The sequence below is a fragment of the Myotis nattereri genome (assembly GCF_964212035.1).
Source record: "Myotis nattereri genome assembly, chromosome: 5".
Taxonomy (NCBI): Eukaryota; Metazoa; Chordata; class Mammalia; order Chiroptera; family Vespertilionidae; genus Myotis; species Myotis nattereri.
The window spans coordinates 7,549,176-7,570,442 of record NC_138080.1 but is presented as its reverse complement, the minus strand read 5'-3'; the positions used below and the strand labels follow the sequence as shown (position 1 = coordinate 7,570,442).

General features: G+C 42.4%; 1 protein-coding gene across 1 annotated transcript in view; it reads left to right on the top strand.

The window, feature by feature from the left end:
- Positions 1-7,013, top strand: part of PRSS38 (serine protease 38) — a gene marked incomplete at both ends in the record, with an annotated part of 68,878 nt that extends 61,865 nt beyond the window's left edge. The window contains 3 exons of the mRNA XM_081091303.1: positions 4,223-4,365; positions 4,812-4,925; positions 6,903-7,013. Of these exons, the coding sequence (XP_080947429.1) occupies positions 4,223-4,365; positions 4,812-4,925; positions 6,903-7,013 (368 nt within the window). The remainder of the gene's footprint in view (positions 1-4,222; positions 4,366-4,811; positions 4,926-6,902) is intronic.
- Positions 7,014-21,267: the final 14,254 nt, after the last annotated feature.

Genomic DNA, 21,267 nt, shown 5'->3' with positions numbered 1-21,267 from the left:
CCTATGCCACCATCTTGGCTCCTGGCCCATATATCTAACTAAAAATATTTATTGTGTTAAAATACACATAACATAAAATATACTGTCCTGACAATTTTTAAGTGTGCAGTTCAGTGGTATTAAATATATTCACATCATTATACTGCCATTGCCAATGATAATCACTAGAATTCTTTTTATCCTGTATACTCATTAAATAATAAATCCTCATTTTTCCCTTTCACCAGCTACTGGCAACCACCATTACACTTTCTGTATTTATCATTTTTTTTTAATATATTTTATTGATGTTCTACAGAGAGGAAGGGAGAGAGATAGAGAGTTAGAAACATCGATGAGAGAGAAACATCGATCAGCTGCCTCCTGCACATCCCCCACTGGGGATGTGCCCGCAACCCAGGTACATGCCCTTGACCGGAATCGAACCAGGGACCCTTCAGTCCGCAGGCCGACGCTCTATCCACTGAGCCAAACCGGTTTTGGCCTGTATTTATCATTTTGACTAAGCTACTTCATAAAGTGGACTCATACAGTATTTGTCCTTTTGTAACTGGCTAATTGCACTTAGCACAATGTCCTCAAGTTTTTTCCATGTTTTGCATGTGTCAGAATTTTCTTCCTTTGATAGGCTAAATAATATTCCATTGTATGTGTATGCCATATTTTAATATGTTGTGGACACTTAGTTTGCTACTGTTAATAATGCTTCTATGAACATGGTGTGCAAATATCTCTTCAAGACCCTGCTTTCAAATATTTGGGGTATATGCCAAGAAGTGGAATTGCTGGGTCAAATGGTAATCTTATTTTTAATTTTTTGAGGAACCTCCATACTATTTTCCCCAGTGGCTGTACCATTTTTATTCCCACGAACAGTGCACAAGACTTTCAGTTTCTCCACATCCTTGTTTTCTGTTTTTGATAATAGCCATTTTAATGAGTGTGAGGTGATACATCATAGTACTAATTTGCTTTTCCCTTATGATTAGTAATGTTGAGCATATTCTCATGTGCTTATTGGCTCTTTGTATCTCTTCTTTGGAGAAATGTCTATTAAAGTCTTTTGAATCAGGTTGGTTGTTTTGTTGTTGAGTTTTAGGAGTTCTCCATATATTCTGAATATTAACCCCTGATCAGATATATGATTTGAAAATATTTTCTCCCATTCTAAGGGGTTGCCTTTTTACTCTAGTAGTGTCTTTTCATATACATTTTAAATTTCTCACGAAGTCCAATTTGTCTATTTTTCTTTTGTTGCCTGTGCCTTTGATGTCATAATAAGGAAATCACTGCCAAGTCCAAAGTTATGAAGCTTTTGTCCTATCTCTTAAAATCTATAGAGACTTATTTTGTGTCCTAATATATGATCTATCCTGAAAAATGCCCCATGTGCCCTTGAGAGGATGTATATGTTGTTGTTGGGTGAAGTGTTCAGTATGTGTCTGTTATATCTATCCGGTTTACTGTGATGTTTAAGTCCTTTGCCTTCTTCCATGTCTGGTTGTTCTTTCCATTATTGAAGGTGAGGTACTGAAGTCTCCAACTATTATTATAGAACTGTCTATTTTACCCTTCAATTTTATGGGGTTCTGCTTCATATATTTTAATGGTGTGTCATCAGTTGAGTAAATGTTTGTAATGGTTCTGTTTTCTTGTCCTCATGATAGCAGATCCCTATGCCTATGGTAGCAAATAGAACAGAACTCTGGTGTTACTGGTGTAGTTCTTGAACCCAGAGGATTTCCAAAGACATGGGCCTTGTTTCTGTCCTTCCTCCAGAGTAGTGTACCTGTGCCAGGCCCTGGGGCAGGAGTATATGATGTGCCACCCCTCACTGGCGGAAGGGTTCTGCTCTGTGTGCAAGAAGGGAAGTAAGCTGTGTTTTCTGGGTCCCCAGTGGCAGCTGGCTGTCCCTGAATGCCTGCACTGAGGAACCTTCTCTCTGATCCCTGCCCAGTCCCCCGTATTTCTCAGGAGCTCCCACTGGAGACCCAGAGAAAAAGCTACCCATGGGTGCAAACCTCTGTCCTCTGTCTTCCTGTTTCCTGAGCTGGCCCACTGCCAGCATTGAAGAACTCATTGAATTTACAGCTGACTTCTTCCCGCTCGTGTCTGTGTTGTACTTCTCCTTCTCTGCTCTGTCAAATGTGAGACAGTCTGTGCCAGGCTCATCATTGCGGTCCTCTGTCTGCCTAGTTCTGTGTGGCCTCAGCATCCCTGTGAGCACGATGGGGATATTTTCTGCTGGGGTCCAACCCCAGCAGGTCCAGGGGTCCCCAAAGGTGTGGACAGAGTCGGCGAAGAAGGAATGGCACAGAGGCAGCGTTCAGTTGATCAGCATGGTTGGGTTCTCCTGCCTAGTTCTATTGCCAGGTTCTGTAGGTTCTCCAGCCAGGTTTGGTCGCCAGATTCTGTAGCCAGGTTCTGTAGCTATGTTCCCTCGCTAGGTTCTCCAGCCAGGTTCTGTTCAGGTTCTCCAGCCAGGTTCAGTCACCAGGTTCTAGTCAGGTTCTCTTGCCATGTTCTATCCAGGTTCTGTAGCCAGGTTCTGTCTCAAGGTTTTTCAGCCATGTTCTCTCGCTAGGTTCTGTCTCTAGGTTCTGTCTCCAGTTTCTGTCCAGGATCTTTTGCCATGTTCTCTCCAGTGAAGTTCTTCTGTCTCTAGGTTCTGTGTAGGTTCTGTGTCTAGGTTCTGTGTCTAGGTTCTGTGTCCTGTTGTCTTGTTACATCTGTATTTATACCAGTTGATTCCAATCTCTATTCCAAAAGTTAGGGCGTTTCTTATCTCCATTCCAGGGAGTAAAGATTATGTAGCTTAAGCATGATTGTTCGTAGTTAAAGTGATTAATTACCTGCCTGGCACTTAGTTAAGGGGTTTTATTCCCTCCCTAACTTCAGGGGAAAATCCCTACCTGGGGAAACAACCTTTCTCAGAGAGGTGACCTTGGTTAAAACACATAGTGCCAAGAAGGTGAGCAAACATATTAAGAACAGTATGCCATATATGCCAGGTCCCTTGAAACAGCAAGGATGGACCGGCTCCCAGCAATTTTCTCCCACCTCAACACTGTCTCCCTCAATGTCCTTGGTATCCCATGAGACTCTTCATTCTTGGCCCATTGGAACTCAGCTTCCCAGCCCCATTGAGCTCAGCACTGTGAAGTCCAACCTGGCCACTCGCTGCCCTCTGTGGAGATGTACCCTCTGCATTCCTGGCTCACGGTCCTGCAGCAAACCACGGTAAATGAGCCCCCTGTGGGCCTCTGGGCTCTCTTTCTCTGGAGCACCCTCCTTCTGGCATCCAGCTGCCTTGCAGATTCCAGCTGCCTGTGTTCTTTATATTTCAGACCTGAAAAGTGCTCCAGGCAGGAGGTGGGGCCCTTGTAGACCTTGTCTCCTCGGTTCTCTCTTCTCAGTGGCCACAGCAAAAGCCCTTAGAGAGATTTTTAGCTGGCTTGGGAGTGTCAAAGTAGTTTCCTAACTGCATTTTCCTGGGAGGCCTCTTCTAACACTAGACCCTAAGTCTGTGGACTCTCTATTGCTCTGCATTCTATGTGCACCAGCTAATTCTTCTGTACCTCTTTTCCTGATATTAATTACCTCACCAACACAGCAGCAGCAACCACAGACACTGATGACATTCTGCTTCCCCTCAAGGTCCACATGCATCAGCTCCAAAACAGATTCCACAAATACAGGTCCCTTTAACCCTGGTCAGAGGGTCTTCAGTCTGTGGGAGCAGCTCCTTCCAGTCAGGCTGGCATGGAGCCTTGGGACCCACTCACACATTGGCCAGGAAAGCTTAAAGTTTCTGGGACTAATTTCTATATCCCTCAGCACAGAGAGGATACAGGGGTGATGTGCCACAAAACTCGAAGCTTTCTTTCTTGTACATATAGTGCCACCCTACAGTCTCCAACCCCACAGTCACCAGGGACAGAGCTGATGGACTCCATGCACTCACGCCATAGCAGTGGGAAGACATGCTGCATGCCTCGAAGGGTTTGGCTCTGATGGTTCTTTTATAAAATTTCATGTGGCACTTATATTCACATTTCATTGACCAACACCTGAATCCCAGTGCAGAGAAGGGAGCCATTGGAGGGCAGGAGCAAGAGAAAAAGCCACTGGTTGAGCCCACTGGGCCTGGGATTGGGCTGGGTGTGTCCTCAGGAACAGGGTGGGGAGGACCTCTCACTGGACCTGCGCTTCTTTTTGACAGGTGACTCCTCAGACCACCTGCAGGAGGTGCAGATGCCTCTGATCCCATTTGCCTTGTGCCAGTTGCTTTATGGACAGACATCATACATTCTGCCAGACATGATATGTGCCGGGGACCTCAGGAACCTGAAGACTGCCTGCGAGGTGCATTCTACCTCAGGGACGGGGGCTAAACCCATGACTTTCATGTGTTCATCTGCTTAAAGGCATAGGGGATATTTGTCCTGGATGGGTGGGTGGCCCCCAAAAGCCTGGCCCCTGTGGGTTTCAGAGCACATCGCCATGTGGCCACAGGTTGGACAGAACCATAGGTGGCCTGGGTACAGATGGGGCACAGGCCCAGTCAGCGCCCAGTGCCCTGTGGACCCCAATGCTGGCCAAAGGGGCCTTGCCTGGGGACCTCGCCTGCTGACTATCATCCTGGGCACCTTGCTCTGCCTTCCCACAGCAGGGCCTGGCACTGGCCAGGTGGGCCTGCAGAGTGAAGGGGCTCTGGACTGGCTCCAGAGGGTTGGGCTCTGGGCCACCCTCATGCAGGAGGCAGCAGGCCCCAGTCTCTGGGTTCACAGGAAACTCCTCTTTTCTTCCAGGGTGATTCTGGGGGCCCACTCGTCTGTGAATTCAACCACGTCTGGGTGCAAATTGGAATAGTGAGCTGGGGCCGCGGTTGCATGTTCCCTATGTATCCTGCAGTTTTTGCTCGAGTCTCCCATTTCTCCATATGGATCCATCATCAGATAGCACTCACACCCCTACCTCCTCAGCCGCTCCCCACCCTTTCCTCCTCTCTAGGGGCCTCCATCCATGTCCTGATGACCATGATGGCCTTCCTGACAATGTTGTGAGGGCAAGACCCCTACCCTGGCTTCCTCGTGCTGCATGCCTTGGGCCCTACTCATCTCAGCCCCTCAAGTCTCCAGGCATCTGAGTGAGGTGAGGGCAGCCAGCCAGGCCAATTCCGGGTCAGAAAGGGGCTGAGCCAGGGCCACACCCCAAGAAGCAGACCCAGTCTCACCAAAGAAGGGTCAGGGTGCCCAGGGAGAGTGAGGTGACTTGGCTGAGTGCTCTGGTACCTGAGATTTGGTCATTTATTAAATATTTACAAAGTGAGCATCCTGGAATTCCTGTGTCTGTCTTTCCACCCAAGTGCTGGCTCCCTCATGCAGACAAGTGGCCTTGTCAGGATGACAGGTGGCAGAGTGAGAGGAGAATTACAAACCAACACAGTGTCTCTAGAAGGACAGTCACACAGATACATGTCTGAGTCTAGATCCAGGTCCCAGAGAAAGGTGCTGTTTTAATACAACTACCAGTATCACAGAGTTAAGTACTTAAAGTTACAAATTGAAAATTGGGAAACATCAACTGAGAGCAAGCACATGGAAGGAATTAAAAAGATAAAAGCAGAAATCAACAAACCAAGCAGCAGGAAAACACTCAAGCTAATATTTTAAACATCTGATTTTGAAAAAAATAAATATAGGAAAAGAAATCACTAAGCTAATCAAGATATACTAGTAAAATGAGACCAAAACACACACACACACACACACAGAGAGAGAGAGAAATAACAAGGGGAAATAGCCATTAAACACAGAAATTTTAAGAAATCATAAGACATATTATGCAACTCTCTATGTAAGTAAATTTAAGATGAGAAGTTTCACTTTGTAGGAGAAAAAGAAATGAGTGAAACTCCAGTAGAGATAGATGGTTTACTAGACCAAATTCCATGGAAGAAATGGAGAAATTTAAGAGCTTTCCCCTCCCAGTAAAAGGCCTTGACTGAGATGGTTTCCTTGGAAATCACATCCCACCTTCCACTACAGGACACCCCCTCAGTGCTGCCCCCACTGTCCAGACACTGACAGGGAGGAGCGCATCCAAAAGCTCCTTAGCAGCACATGTATATAAGGATATAACTCTGGTCAGAGAAGATTGAGACAATCCAACTTATGAATTAAAAAATCCCTAGTGAATTATTAGCAAACATAATCCAACTTTATTTTTAAGTAGTGCATTGTAGTCAAGTAGGATTTATTTCAGTAGTGCAAGGATGATTACTTACACAATCCCCAGATATAATTCATCATACCTTTGCTTTGCTAAAGAGAATAATATTAATGAAAAGTCTTTTTTAGTTTATTTTTTATTGTTGACATTATCACAGATGTGCCCCCACACCTAAGTCTTTTAACAAATCCAAAACTCATTTTCAATTTTATAAAAAGATAGGAGTCAATGGGTAATCTATATATATAAAAACCTAAGTGACCATTATGACGGAACAACCAGAACAACCGGTCGCTATGACATGCACTGACCACAAGGGGGCAGACGCTCAATGAAGGAGCTGCCCCAGCCTGCAGGCCCCGATTGCTGGATGAGGCCTGCCAGCCAACCTTCCAGTCCCTCCCTCTGGCCGGAAGGCCCCGATCATCCCACTGCTGCCTTGGTGGCAGTTGGCCCCTCCCCCCGGCCAGCAGGACACAGGCTAGAACGGGGGTGGGTGGCAGTGACCAACCTCCTGTGGCACCCAGGTGGGGTGCCGCAACCTCTCCCCGGTTACCTGGGGGTGGGGGTGACAGGGACAGAGATGTGGTGAGAATGCAGGGCATCTGCTGAGCTCGCTTTCACTCCCCCTGCTACCTTCCCCTGGGGCGCCAGGGCTTGCGCACCAGGGAAGCCCCCATGCTCAGGTGCTGGGTGCCCATGAGGAGCCCGCCCTGCACCTGTACAGCCTCTTCCAGGTGAGCTGGACCACAGCCATGAGGACCGCAGGGGCCAGTTAGGCTCCCTGTGGGTTCGCTCAGGAGCCGGTCTGCAAGGCTGGCCAGGAGAGAACACTCTGCCCGTCCGGCTTCCATGTGGTATTGCTGGGCAGCCCAGAGGCCCATGCTGCGCCCCGGCCCACAGCGTCCAGCCGCGCTCACCGCATCTCTGTGTGGGGACTTGGCAACATGACTCAGGTGCGGGGGGGAGGGGGCACACAGCGGCCCGGTGACCCAGGTGCTGCCCAGGGTCCAGAGGTCAGCTGGGACCTGCCCTTCTATGTAACATGCTGGTGCTTCGATCACTGGCCAGGCCTAGGGGCTGCACCTGTGCACAAATTTCGTGCACCGGGCCTCTAGTAAGATATATATACCTCATCCTAAAGGTAGCCTTTCTTTAGTGGGTAACATGGAGTGCATTTCTTCTAAAATTAGGGTCAAGGGCAAGCTGCCCCTTTATGTCCTGCTCCTTCCCACAGAAGATAAGCCATTGCAGTTGCACAAGAGAAGAGAACCATCCAGGAAAGTGGAAAGGAGCCTTTTAAACTCTCTTGTGAAAAAGACTTTGAGTACCCTGGCTGATGTTGCTCAGTGGTTACAGCATGGGCCCATGCACCAAAGGGTCATGGGTTCAATTCCAGATCAAGGGCACATATCTGGGTTGCAGGTTCAATCTCAGCTCCGGTCAGGGCATGTACAGGGGGCAACCAATCTATGTCTCTCTCGCTCTCTCTCTCTCCCTTTCTCCATGCCTATCTCCCTCCCTCCTTCTCTCCCTTCCACTCTATAAAAATCAATGGAAAAAATATCCTTGGGTGAGGATTAACAACAAAAAGACCTGGAGCATATCCAGAACCCCCAAGAGAAAAATATGAAACTGCCACAAATAGTAAGAAAATTCAGTGCAGTCATAAGATAAAACATGACAAAATCACTGTATATTCCAATTAGAAGACATACAGTTGAAGAGAAGATACCAATTATAATAGCAACAAAAAAGATAAGGTACCTGTGGCCTTAACAAGAGATGTGAAAATCGATATGGAAAATCTTTAAAATATTCATGGAGGGGGAGATTTGAATGACTGATAAGAAAGTTAATATTCTTAAACAGATCAAGTCAAAATGTGTTAGTTTTTTCTGGAGCTGGATAAGTTAATTTCAAAGTTTATACCAAAACACAAGTGAGAAAACCCAGGAATAAAACTAACTATGTGGTGGGAACTAACCTAGCAGATATTCAAAACTCCCATAAAGGTTCCATAATTCCAACACACCATATAGACTTGACAATTTGTGTCTGTGTAGACACACCAGTAGGTAAAACCGTCAGAACTGGGACCAAGTATATGTGGAAAATTTGTGCATAATAAATGTGTCCATTTAAATCAGAAGTGCAATTTGGCATGAGCAAAAGATTTGGTCCCAGAAACAGTATTCATTCTGATCAAGCAACTTTATCACAGGAATTTTAGAATTAGTGAACACTGGAATTCTTTCAGTAGTTCAAAACATAACTGCAGTTACCTATGCACTGAGCATGCATGTGATGTGCATGGAGTCTTTGTTAAGTCTTGCTTTGTATCAGGCCCTGTCAGGGTCCTGCAGTGGAAGAAAGGCACCGAAGAGGCAGCTCCGAAGGCCATGGGCCTGTATTCCGGCACGCAGCTGAAGAGGACCTGCACATAAGGCCAGAGCAATACATTCCCATTGCTGTGGTCGTAATGTTGGCAACACTTGAGTGTTTTAACAGCAATTGGATAAGACCAACTAGAACTTCATTTGGTGTCTTTCCCCACCTGTCCTCAGTCATCCTTCATTCCCATCCGGTTCACTGGGGACCCAGCTAAGGTGAAGTTAGTGTGAGGTGCATCTCCCCCAGTTCACATGGTATACGTCCCTCCACGGAGAGATAAGTAATTGCCAAGCATCTGGGGACAGCAGCACTGCAGGAGCACTCAGGCCCCGCATTGTGCAGCACCCAGCATGAACCAGAAGTTAGTCCACAAGGGAAGGTTTAGTTCTTAATTTGTGGGTCAAGATGGAAGCCTTCTGCTGCCAGGAATGCACCAGATAAAGTAGCTTTTGCTTAGTAAACAGAGCACACGTGTCCCTGTGTGGATGGGATCACATTACAGAACTTGTTTGAGCCCCTATTCATTGGCAGAAAACTGTTAGAGCACTGACCATGGGGAATTGGCGGCCGCTTCGTGCATTCCAGCTGCCCTTCTTATCTCACTCCTCCTCTGCATCTGCCTCAGCCAAGTCGGCTGTAGCAACACAGAATTTCTGCACAGGCAGCCGAACCCCCACACTCATCAATGAGATGGAGAGCAGCATTTCAGAGAATGAAGCAGCAACTTCAAACACATGTGAATTGTTCTAGCGCAGTGGTTCTCAACCTTCCTAATGCTGCGGCCCTTTAATACAGTTCCTCATGTTGTGGTGACCCCCAACCATAAAATTATTTTCATTGCTACTTCAAAACTGTAATTTTGCTACTGTTATAAATCGTAATGTAAATATCTGATATGCAGGATGTATTTTCATTGTTAAAAATTGAAAATAATTAAAGCATAGTGATTCATCACAAAAGCAATATGTAATTATATATGTGTTTCCCGATGGTCTTAGGCGACCCCTGTGAAAGGGTCATTCGACCCCCAAAGGGTCACGACCCACAGGTTGAGAACCGCTATTCTAGTGGATATCTTTAATGTCAGATTAATTTGTACATTTTTTCAGTATTCTTGATCATACTAAAATTCAAATAATAACAGGCAGAGAGTAACCTAGTCAAACAACCAAGGAAAAGAAGGCAAAAGTACAAACTGGAAAATAAAAGACTTCAGAGACAAAACCTCTCATTATATCACAATGGAAACTAAACCTCTGATGGTGGAAATCATGAGGAGAATCAGGACAGCTGTCAGGATCGATAGATACGGCGCAAATGACGACAGAAGGGCTGAGGCAGGTGTGAGGTCAGGACACTCCAAGCAGCGCCCAAGGGCCACCACGGGTGCATGCAGGCACCCCAATGACCTTGTCCACTTTGATGAATTTGTGCTCTTCCAGTGTGACTGTTACTGAGAAACAGTTTGTCAGGTAGGAATCAAACAGAACACACAATGACAAGCTTCTCCAACCAATGTTTAAAAAATTTTAAGTGGTCAAACTTTATGGTGCCTTGGTTATATTCTCCAAGATTAAAGTTTTTCACTTACTGTTTTGTTTAAACTATTCTTATTGTGGTAACTATACATAACAAAATTTACCATTTCAAATGTCCCCCATTTTTTCCCCTTGGGCCCCCTACACTCACCCCTGCCCCACCCCAGGGCTTCACCACACTATTGTTTGTGTCCATGGGCTATGCATATCTGCATATAAGTTCTTTGATTAGTATACAGTTAGTTCCATGGCATTAAGTATAGTGCAGTCACACTATTATCACTGCTATTCTGTAACTTTTTCTTCTTCCCAAACTTACACTCTGTCCCCACTAAATACTCCCTCTTATTCTCTCCTCCCTCAGCCCTGGCACCCACATTCTGCCTCTGTCTCTGTGAATCTGACTCCTCTAGAACCCTCATAGAAGTAGGATGATGCAGTATGCATTCTTTGGCGACTGGCTTATTTCACTCAGCATGATGTTTTCAAAGTTCATCCATGTTGTAAATATGAATCAGAATGTACTTCGTTTTTCAGAGTCAATGTTTTATCATATGCATATGCTCATTTTATTTATTCATTTATCTATTGATGGATATGTGGGGCTATTTTCACATTTTGGAGATTATTGATAATGCTGCTATGCACATTAAATATGTTTCATATCAAATCTCCTTTCAAGTCTTTCTGTATATACCCAGAAGTAGAATTATTGGATAATATGGGAATTCTATATTTAATTTTTTAGGAACCACTATAATGTTTTGATGCAGCTACACCAATTTACATTTTCAACAGCAATGCACATGGCTGTTTTTCTACATCATTATCAACATTTGTTCTTTGTTTTCTTAATAGCCATTCTAATGTGTATGTATAATACCTCATTGTGTTTTTATTTGAATTTTCCTAATGATTAGTGATGTTGAATATCTTTGCATGTGCTTATTGAAAATTTCTTTAGAGAAATGTCTATTCAAATCCCTTGCCCATTTTTTGGGTTATTTTATTCTTTGTTTCAGACTTTTAGGAGCACATTATATATTCTGGATATTAATCCATATGATTTGCAAATATTTTTTCCCATTCTGTGTGGTTTGCCTTTTTACTCGTTTTTTTATTGTGGTAAAATACACTAACATAAAACTTAACATTTTTAACCATTTTAGTGCACATTTCAGTGATTAAGTATATTCATATTATTGTGCAACCAGTACCACAATCCATTTCAAGAACTCTTTTCATCTTGAAAAACTGAAAATCAATATCAATTAAACAATAACTTCCAGTGCTCTTTTTCCCCAGCCTAGCAATCTCCATTCTATTTTCTGTCTCTATAATTTGACTGCTCTAGCTCATTTCGGTGAAATCATTCAGTATATGTCCTTTTGTCTCTGGCTTATTCCCCTGAGTACAATGTCATCAGATTTCATCCACACTGTAGCATGTGTCAGAATTTCCTTTCTTTTTTCTTTTAAATCCTCACCCTAGGATATGTTTGGATTTTTAAAAAATTATTGATTGAGAGAGGAACATCAATGTGAGAGAAATATCGATCAGTTGCCTCCCATACAAGCCCCAACAGGGATCAAACACAAAACTCAGGTACGTGCCCTGACCTGGAATCTAACCTGCAACCTTTTGGTGTATGGGACGATGCTCCAACCAACTGAGCCACTTGACCAGGGAAGAATTTCCTTTCTTTTTAAGGCTAATATTCCATTTTACAGACAGACCACATTTTGTGTATTCATTTATCCATTGATGAAAATTTAGGTTTCTTTGACGGACCCTTGGTGATTGTGAATATTGCTGCTATGAATGTGGGTATGCCAATACATTTTGAGACACTGCTTTTAAGTCTTTTGGGTATGTGTTAGTAATTTAGGGATTGCTAGTTCACATGGTAGTCCTATTTTTAATTATTTGGAGAACTACTATACTGTTTTCCACAGCAGCTGCACAGTTTTTCATGCATTAAGGTTCCAATTTCTCTACATCCTTACCCACATTTATTTTATATTTTTAAATTTTTTTCAATTACAGTTCATATATATTATTTTAGTTTCAGGTATACAGTATAGTGGTTAGACATTTATATAACTTACTAGAGGCCTAGTGCACAAAATTTGTGCACTGGGGGTGGGGGGGAGACAATCCCTCAGCCCAGCCTGTCCAGGAGCCCCACAATCGATGGCCCCAAAGAGGTAGGCCTCAGCCAAGGATCCTCGATTGATCACCACAAAGAGGTAGGCCCTGCCTACCTGGCTGGGGCTCCATGATGGATCACGCCCACTGAGGGAGGCCCTGCCCACCTGCTGCAGCATGGTCGCCTGGTAGCCTGGGCCTCCCTCTTTGGAGCGATCATGGAGCCCCCCAATTGATCAATCGCCCCACTGGCCAGTGGCCAGGGCCTCCCTCTGCAGGGCAATGATGGAGTGATGGCCGGGCCCCCGACCAATCACACTGCACCTGCCTTGGTGCCAGTGGGAGTCATAGCCTGGAAGGTCAACTGGAAGGTCGTCTAGACGGTCGTTCTGCTGTTTGGTCGTTCGGTCAATTTTCATATTACGCTTTTATTATTATAGATGAACTGATTCCACTGAAGAGTCTAGTAACCACACGATACCATACATAGTTATTGCAATATTATTTACTGTATTCCCTATGCTGTACTTGACATCTCCAAACTATTTTGTAATTGACAATGTTTAATTCTTAATCCCTGCACCTATTGCACCCAGTCCTGCAACCCCCTAGCCATCTGGCAACCATCAGTTTGTTCTTTTTTTTTTTGTAAATAAATCTTTATTGTTCAGATTATTACAGTTGTTCCTCTTTTTTCCCCCCATAGCTACCCTCCACCCAGTTCCCACCCCACCCTCTGCCGTTACTCCCCCACTGTCCTCATCCATAGGTGTACGATTTTTGTCCAGTCTCTTCTCACACCCCCCACACCCTTTTCCCCCCGAGAATGTTCAGTCCACTCCCATTCTATGCCCCTGATTCTATTATATTCACCAATTTACTTTGTTCATCAGATTTTTTATTCACTTGATTTTTAGATTCACTTGTTGATAGATATGTATTTGTTGTTCATAATTTTTATCTTTACCTTTTCCTTCTTCTTCCTCTTCTTAAAGAATACCTTTCAGCATTTCATATAATACTGGTTTGGTGGTGATGAACTCCTTTAGCTTTTTCTTATCTGTGAAGCTCTCTATCTGACCTTCAATTCTGAATGATAGCTTTGCTGGATAAAGTAATCTTGGTTGTAGGTTCTTGCTATTCATCACTTTGAATATTTCTTGCCACTCCCTTCTGGCCTGCATAGTTTCTGTTGAGAAATCAGCTGACAATCATATGGATACTCCCTTGTAGGTAACTGACTGTCTTTCTCTTGCTGCTTTTAAGATTCTCTCTTTGTCTTTTGCTCTTGGCATTTTAATTATGATGTGTCTTGGTGTGGTCCTCTTTGGATTCCTTTTGTTTGGGGTTCTCTGCGCTTCCTGGACTTGTAAGTCTATTTCTTTCACCAGGTAGGGGAAGTTTTCTGTCATTATTTCTTCAAATAGGTTTTCAATATCTTGCTCTCTTTCTTCTTCTGGCACCCCTATAATTCGGATGTTGGTACGCTTGAAGTTGTCCCAGAGGGTCCTTACACTATCTTCATATTTTTGGATTCTTTTTTCTTTTTGCTTTTCCGGTTGGGTGTTTTTTGCTTCTTCATATTTCAGATCTTTGACTTGATTCTTGCGATCCTCTAGTCTGCTGTTGGATCCCTGTATATTATTCTTTATTTCAGTCAGTGTATGCTTAATTTCTACTTGGTCCTTTTTCATATCCTCCAAGGTCTCACTAAATTTATCGGCGGTTTCTAGAAAATTCTTGAAAAACCTTATAACCATGGTTTTGAACTCTATATTCCATAGTTTGCTCTCCTCCATTTCTGTCATTTGTGACCTGTTTCTTTGTCTCCGCATTTTGGCTGCTTCCCTGTGTTGATAGAGTAGCTTTGTGTGCTAGGTGTCCTATAGGGTCCAGTGGTTCAGCCTCCCCAATTACCGGAGGTGGATACTCTTGGTGCACCCCTTTGTGGGCTGTGTGCACAGTCTTGTTGTAGTTAAGCCTTGATTGCTGTTGGCATCACTGGGAGGAATTGACCTCCAGGTCAGTTGGCTGTGAGAATCACCTATGTCTATGGTGTGAGAACTTCTGTGCTGAAGACACCCTTATGGAGCAAGACTTGCTTCAGTGGGGCTTTGGTGCTCACTGAGCCTGCCCCCTGAGTGTGTCCCTTATGGATCTGAGGAGTTGTAATCTGGATGGTCCACTCTGACAACTGGATACACTGGCTCTTGGATCTCTAAGTAGGTGCTAATTTAGCATCTGCCTGAGGCTACCCGGCAGGAGCTATGGAGAGATCTGCAGTTTCCTCTTCTTTGTTTGGGATTTGGAGGTGCCCAGATGAGGCCCAGCTGTGAAGCAATGCAAGCTGCTGTGGGGCCTTGGGCATTCTTTTGGATGTTCCGGGTCTCTCTGACCCAGCTGCAGTTTGTTAGGTAATTTTAGATTTCATTCATATGCAAAAGCCTCTGCACACAGCTTGGGTGGGGCGGGGTCTCAGGGGATCAACAGGGTGGAGCAAACAGCTATGGCTTATCCTCAGCCCTGCCCTAAAAGGCCCCAGGTCTCAGTGTCCCAAGGTAATCGCTGCAAGCACCTCTGAGAGAAAGCCTCCACAAGTTCTGTCCACTGCCAGACAGTCCAATTTCTCCTCTTATGAGTCTGGGTCCCCAGAGACTTGCCCGGAACTGGCGTTCAGAGCAGTTGGGAGCTTGTGTCTCCTTCCCGATTGAAAAAGACAGCCGTGTCCTCAGTTGCCAGCCCTTTCACGCACCTCTGTACCTCTTCACTTTACTTTCACATTGCACCTCCTCTGAGTCTCAGTGTGCTTTTCTCTTTCCTTCTAGTTGTAGAATTTCCACTCACCCAGCCTTCCTATGGTTCTGGATGATGTCTGTTTTGTCTTTTAGTTGTAGTTTTGAAGTGGTTGTTCGAATCAGCAATTTCCAGTGTTTACCTATGCTGCCATCTTGGTTTCTCCATCAGTTTGTTCTTTGTATCTATGAGTTGTTTCTGTTTTATTTATTTTGTTTTTTAGATTCCACAAATAAGGAAAATCATATGGTATTTGTCTTTCTCTGTCTGACTAACTTCATTTAGCATAATACCTTCTAGATCCATCCATGTGTTGCAAATGGTAAAATTTAATTTTTACTGCCAAGAAATATATATATATATATATATATACATACATATATATATACATATATATGTGTGTGTGTGTGTGTGTGTGTGTGTGTGTATATATATATATATATATCACTGCTTTATCCATGAGTCTATCAATGGACACTTAGGTTGACAGTGTCCTATTGTAAATGAAGCTGCAGTGAACATAGGGATGAATATATCTTTTCAAATGAGTGTTTTAGATTTCTTCAGGTAAATATTCAGAGGTTAAAATTTGGGGTCATATGGTAGCTCTATTTTTAATTTTTTGAGGAATCTCCCTACTGTTTTCCATAGTGGCTGTACCAGTTTTCAATCCCACCAACAGAGCATGAGTGTTTCCTTTTATCCACATTCTCGCCAACATGTTGTTTTTTCATTTATTGATGACTAGAGGCCCAGTGCACAAAAATTTGTGCACTCGGGGGGTCCCTCAGCCCGGTCTGTGCCCTCTCGCAGTCTGTGACCCCTCGGGGGATGTCCACCTGCTGGGTTAAGCCCGCTCCTCAGGGGATTGGGCCTAACATGACAGTCAGACATCCCTCTGGGAGCCCTCAGGGGATGTCCACTTGCCAGTGGGGAGCAGGCCTAAGCTGCAGTCGGACATCCTTAGCGCTGCTGAAGAGGAGGGAGAGGCTCCCACCACCACTGCTGTACTGGCAGCCATCAGCCTTGCTTGTGGCTGAGCAGAGCTCCCCCTGTGGGAGCGCACTGACCACCAGGGGCAGCTCCTGCATTGAGCGTCTGCCCCTGGTGGTCAGTGTGTGTCATAGTGACCAGTTATTCCCAGTGGTTCTGCTGTTAGGGTCAACTTTCATATTACCCTTTTATTATATAGGATTATTATATAGGATAACCATTCTGACAGGTGTGAGATAATATCTCATTGTGGTTTTCATTTGCATTTCTCTAATTTTTAGTGGCATTGAACATCTTTTTAGATTTGTTGGCTTTCTGTATGTCCTCTTTGGAGAAATGTCTATTCAGGTCCTTTGCTCATTTTTTTTATTTTTTATAAATAATTTTTCATTTCTAGCTACAGTTGACATCTATAAAAATAAAAGCGTAATATAGTAATTAAACTGGACAGCTGGACAACCTTCCGGATGTCCTTCCGGATGAAGCCGAGGCTGTGAGGGCCAAGGCAAGCTGCTGCAGCTGTAAGGGCCAAGCCCCTTGCATGAATTTTGTGCATCAGGCCTCTAGTATTATTATATTATTTTAGGTGTACACCGCAGTAATTAGACATTACTTAACTTACTAAGTGATCATACAGATAAATCTTACTCCCACCTGACACCATACATAGTTAGAATAATATTGTCTATATTCCCTATGCTGTACTTTACATCCCTATGACTATTCTATAACAACCAATTTGTACTTCTCAATCCCTTCACCTTTCTCACCCATCCCTCCATCCCACTCATATTTGTTAACCGTCAAAATGTTCTCTGTAAGACATATGAAAACATGCTCAAAGTCACTAAAACATGCTCAAATCATCTGAGAGAAGCAAATCAAAACAACAATGAGGTACCATCTCACACCTGTCAGAATGGCTATCATCAACAAATCAACAAACAAGTGCTGGAGAGGATGCAGAGAAAAAGGAACCCTCTTGCACTGCTGGTGGGAATGCAACTGGTGTAGCCACTGTGGAAAACAGTATGGCGTTTCCTCAAAAAATTAAAAACAGAACTGCCATTTGACCCAGTAATCCCACTTCTAGGAATATATCCCAAGAAACCAGAAACACCAATCAGAAAGGATATATGCACCCCTATGTTCGTAGCAGCATAATTTACCATAGCTAAGATTTAGAAACAGCCTAAATGCCCATCAACAGATGAGTGGACTAGAAAACTGTGGTACATCTATACAATAAAATACTATGCTGCTGTAAAAAAGAAGAAATTCTTACCATTTGCAACAGCATGGATGGAGAGCATCATGCTAAGCAAAATAAGCCAGTCAGAGAAAGATAAATATCACATGATCTCACTCATTTGTGGAATATAAAGAACATCATAAACTGATGAACAAAAATAGATACAGAGACAAAGAAGCATCGAACAGACTGTCAAACTACAGCAGGAAGGCAAGGGAGTGTTGGGGGTGGGTAAGAGATCAACCGAAGGACTTGTATGCATGCATATAAGCATTACCAAGGGACACAGACAGTTGTGGGAGGGGGGGAGGTTAGGACAATGGGCCGGGGGGTAGGGGAGGCCGGAAAGAGGTCAATGGGGGAAAAAGGAGACATATGTACTATTATTTGTAATACTTTAAACAATTTAAAAAATAATAGTAATAAATAAATAAGTAAATAAGTCACAGGAATATAATGTACAACACACAGAATATAACCAATAATATTGTAATAACTATGTATGATGATAGATGATTACTAGACTTATCATGGTGATCACTTCATTAGGTATATAAATGTAGAATCACTGTGTTGTACACCTGAAACTAATATAATATTGCATGTCAACTATATTTTAATTTAAAAATAAAATATTTTTTTTGAAAAGTTTTCTCTGTATCTATGAGTCTGTTTCTGTTCTGCTTGTTCATTTGTTTTGTTTTTTTAGATTCAATTGTTGATAGACGGTATTGCCATTTTATTATTCATATTTTTTATCCTTTTTTTCTTCTTTTTAAAAAATGCTTTAATTGTTTAGATTTAACATAGTGTTTTGAGATGGACCTTTCTTTCCTGTGCCTCAATTTTCATGCTCATCAAGCAGCTTCCTACATTGTATGGATATCATTCTGTGAAAGGAAAATCACATATTCAAAGTATAGGTCTGCCTTTCATTCCCTGCTACCTCTTCTTAGATACCATGTTAAAGGGTTTTGTTTGTTTTAATATTGAGTTACTTTATTTGCAGACATATTTTATAATCAATTTGAGAAAAGTAGAGAAAATATCTGCAAATGGGAGAATTATTAGACACTACTTCATCCTAAAGTTTTACATTACTACCAAAATGAGAATTTCTAAATGAAATTTTATATTCTTTGTTGGTATATTTTAAGTCATTTATTTAGTTTCTCATTTAAAATTACAGAGGTAATGAATGCATTTGTACCCAAAACAATGAAATAATGACAATAAAAAAAATTTTAAATATATTTTGTTGATTTTTTACAGAGAGGAGAGGAGAGGCGAGGGAGAGAGAGTTAGAAACATGAGGGAGAAGCATGGGTCGGCTGCCTCCTGCACAACCCCCACTTGGGATGTGCCCGCAACCAAGGCACATGCCCCTGATGGCAATCGAACCTGGGACCTTTTGGTCCGCAGGCCGATGCTCTATCCACTGAGCCAAACTGGTTAGGGCTGACAATAAAATTTTTAAAATAAATATCTCCATCCCCTCCACTCTTCCCCCTCTGTGCATTTCCTTTGAGTAATGTTTAAACCTTGTGTATATCCCCCATGTATCTCTTTGTATTTAAACATTAACAAGCAAATTACTTTAGTATATTTTTGCAAAAAAATGATATGTTATATATTTATCTATAATTTACTTTTTTAACATTCTCCTGTACATTTTGGATTTTCCTTCAAGGCAATCCATGATTTAATGATTACAGTATATTTCACAGTATGCTTGTACCAATACCTAGTCTATTCCCCAATTGTGATGTTTCAATTTGCTTCCTCTTTGTAAGTTAAAAGCAGTGCTGCAATAAACATTCTTATAATTGAAAAAAATAAAAAATAAAAAAAATAAAAAAAAATTAAAAATGCTTTAACATTTCTTATAATACTGGTTTGGTGGTGATGAACTCCTTTAGCTTTTTCTTGTCTGGGAAGCTCTTTATCTAACCTTCTATTCTAAATGAGAGCTTTGCTAGGTAGAGGAATCTTGGTTGTAGGTCCTTGCTTTTCATCACTTTGAATATTTTTTGCCAATCCCTTCTGGCATGCAAAGTTTCTGCTAAGAAATCAGCTGACAGTCTTATGGGAGTTCCCTTCTAGGTAACTCTGCTTTTCTCCTGCTTTTAAGATTCTCTCCTTGTCTTTAACTTTTGGCATTTTAATAATGATGTGTCTTGGTGTGGGCCTCTTTGGGTTCATCTTCTTTGGAACTCTGTGCTTCCTGGACTTGTACATCTATTCCCTTTACCAAGTTAGGAAAGTTGCCAGTTATTATTTTTTTTAAACAAGCTTTCAATTTCTTGCTCTCTCTCTTCTCCTGGCACGCCCATTATGTGAATATTGGTATGCTTGAAGTTGTTCCAGAGGCTCCTTACACTAGCCCTTTTTTTGATATTTTTTCTTTTTGCTGTTCTGATTGGGTGTTTTTTGCTTCCTCACATTCCAAATTGCTGATTTGATTCTTGTCTTCATCTACTCTACTGTTGATTCCATGTAAATTATTCTTCATTTCAGTTAGTGTATCCTTCATTTCTGGCTGGTCCTTTTTTATGTTGCTGAGGTTCTCACTAATTTTATTTATTTATTTATTTTTTTAAATATATTTTATTGAGTTTTTACAGAGAGGAAGGGAGAGGGATAGAGAGTTAGAAACATCGATGAGAGAGAAACATCGATCAGCTGCCTCCTGCACACCTCCCACTGGGGATGTGCCTGCAACCAAGGTACATGCCCTTGCCCGGAATCGAACCTGGGACCTTTCAGTCTGCAGGCCGATGCTCTATCCACTGAGCCAAACCGGTTTCGGCCTCACTAATTTTATTGAGCATCCTTATAACCAGTGTGTTGAACTCTGCATCTAAGAGATTGCTTTCTCTATATTGTTTAGGTGTTGTTCTGAACATTTGTTCTGTTCTTTCATTTGGGACTTGTTTTTTGTTTTTTGTTTGTTTGTTTTTATCTCTTCAATTTGTCAGCCTCTCTGTGTTTGTTTCTGTGTATTAGGTAGAATTGCTACACCTCCTTTGCTTGGTAGAGTGGCCTAATGTAGTAGATGTTCTGTAGGGCCCAGTGGCACAGTCTTCCCGATCACCCAAGCTGGACACTCAAGGTGTGCCTCCATATGGGTTATGTACACCCTCCTTTTTCAGTCAAGCCTTTACTACTGTTGAAACGTTATCCCTCAATACCCCTCCCATATGGCAACTCTCAAAATGTTCTCTATTTCCATTCTTCTTGTTTGTTTATTTTGCTTTTTAGATTCCACATGTAAGTGGCATTTGTCTTTCTCTGTCTGACTTATTTCACTTAGCACAGTACCCTCCAGGTCCATCCATTTGTTGCAGATGGCAAGATTTAATTCTTTTTTTTATGGCTGAGTTACATTACATTGTATATATGCATCACATCTTCTTTATTCATTCATCAATAACGGACACTTAGGTTGCTTCCATATTTTGACTATTGTAAATACATACTTCAATGAACAAGTGTTTTATTATCCATTCAGCCACCATATGTCTTTGGATTAACCATTTAATTCATTTGCATTTAAAGTAACTGTTAATAGATATGTATTTATTGCCATTTTATTTATATTTTTAATCTTTTTTTTCTTCTTTTTAAAGAAGACCCTTTATCATTTCTTATAATACTGGTTTGGTGGTGATGAACTCCTTTAGCTTTTTCTTGTCTGTGAAACTCTTTATCTAACTTTCAATTCTAAATGATAGCTTTGCTAGGTAGAGTAATCTTACTTTTAGGTCCTTACTTTTCACCACTTTGAATATTTTTTGCCAATCCCTTCTGGCCTGCAAAGTTTCTGCTGAGAAATCAGCTGATAGTCTTATGGGAGCTCCCTTCCAGGTAACTCTCTGCTTTTCTCTTGCTGCTTTAAGATTCTCTTCTACTCTT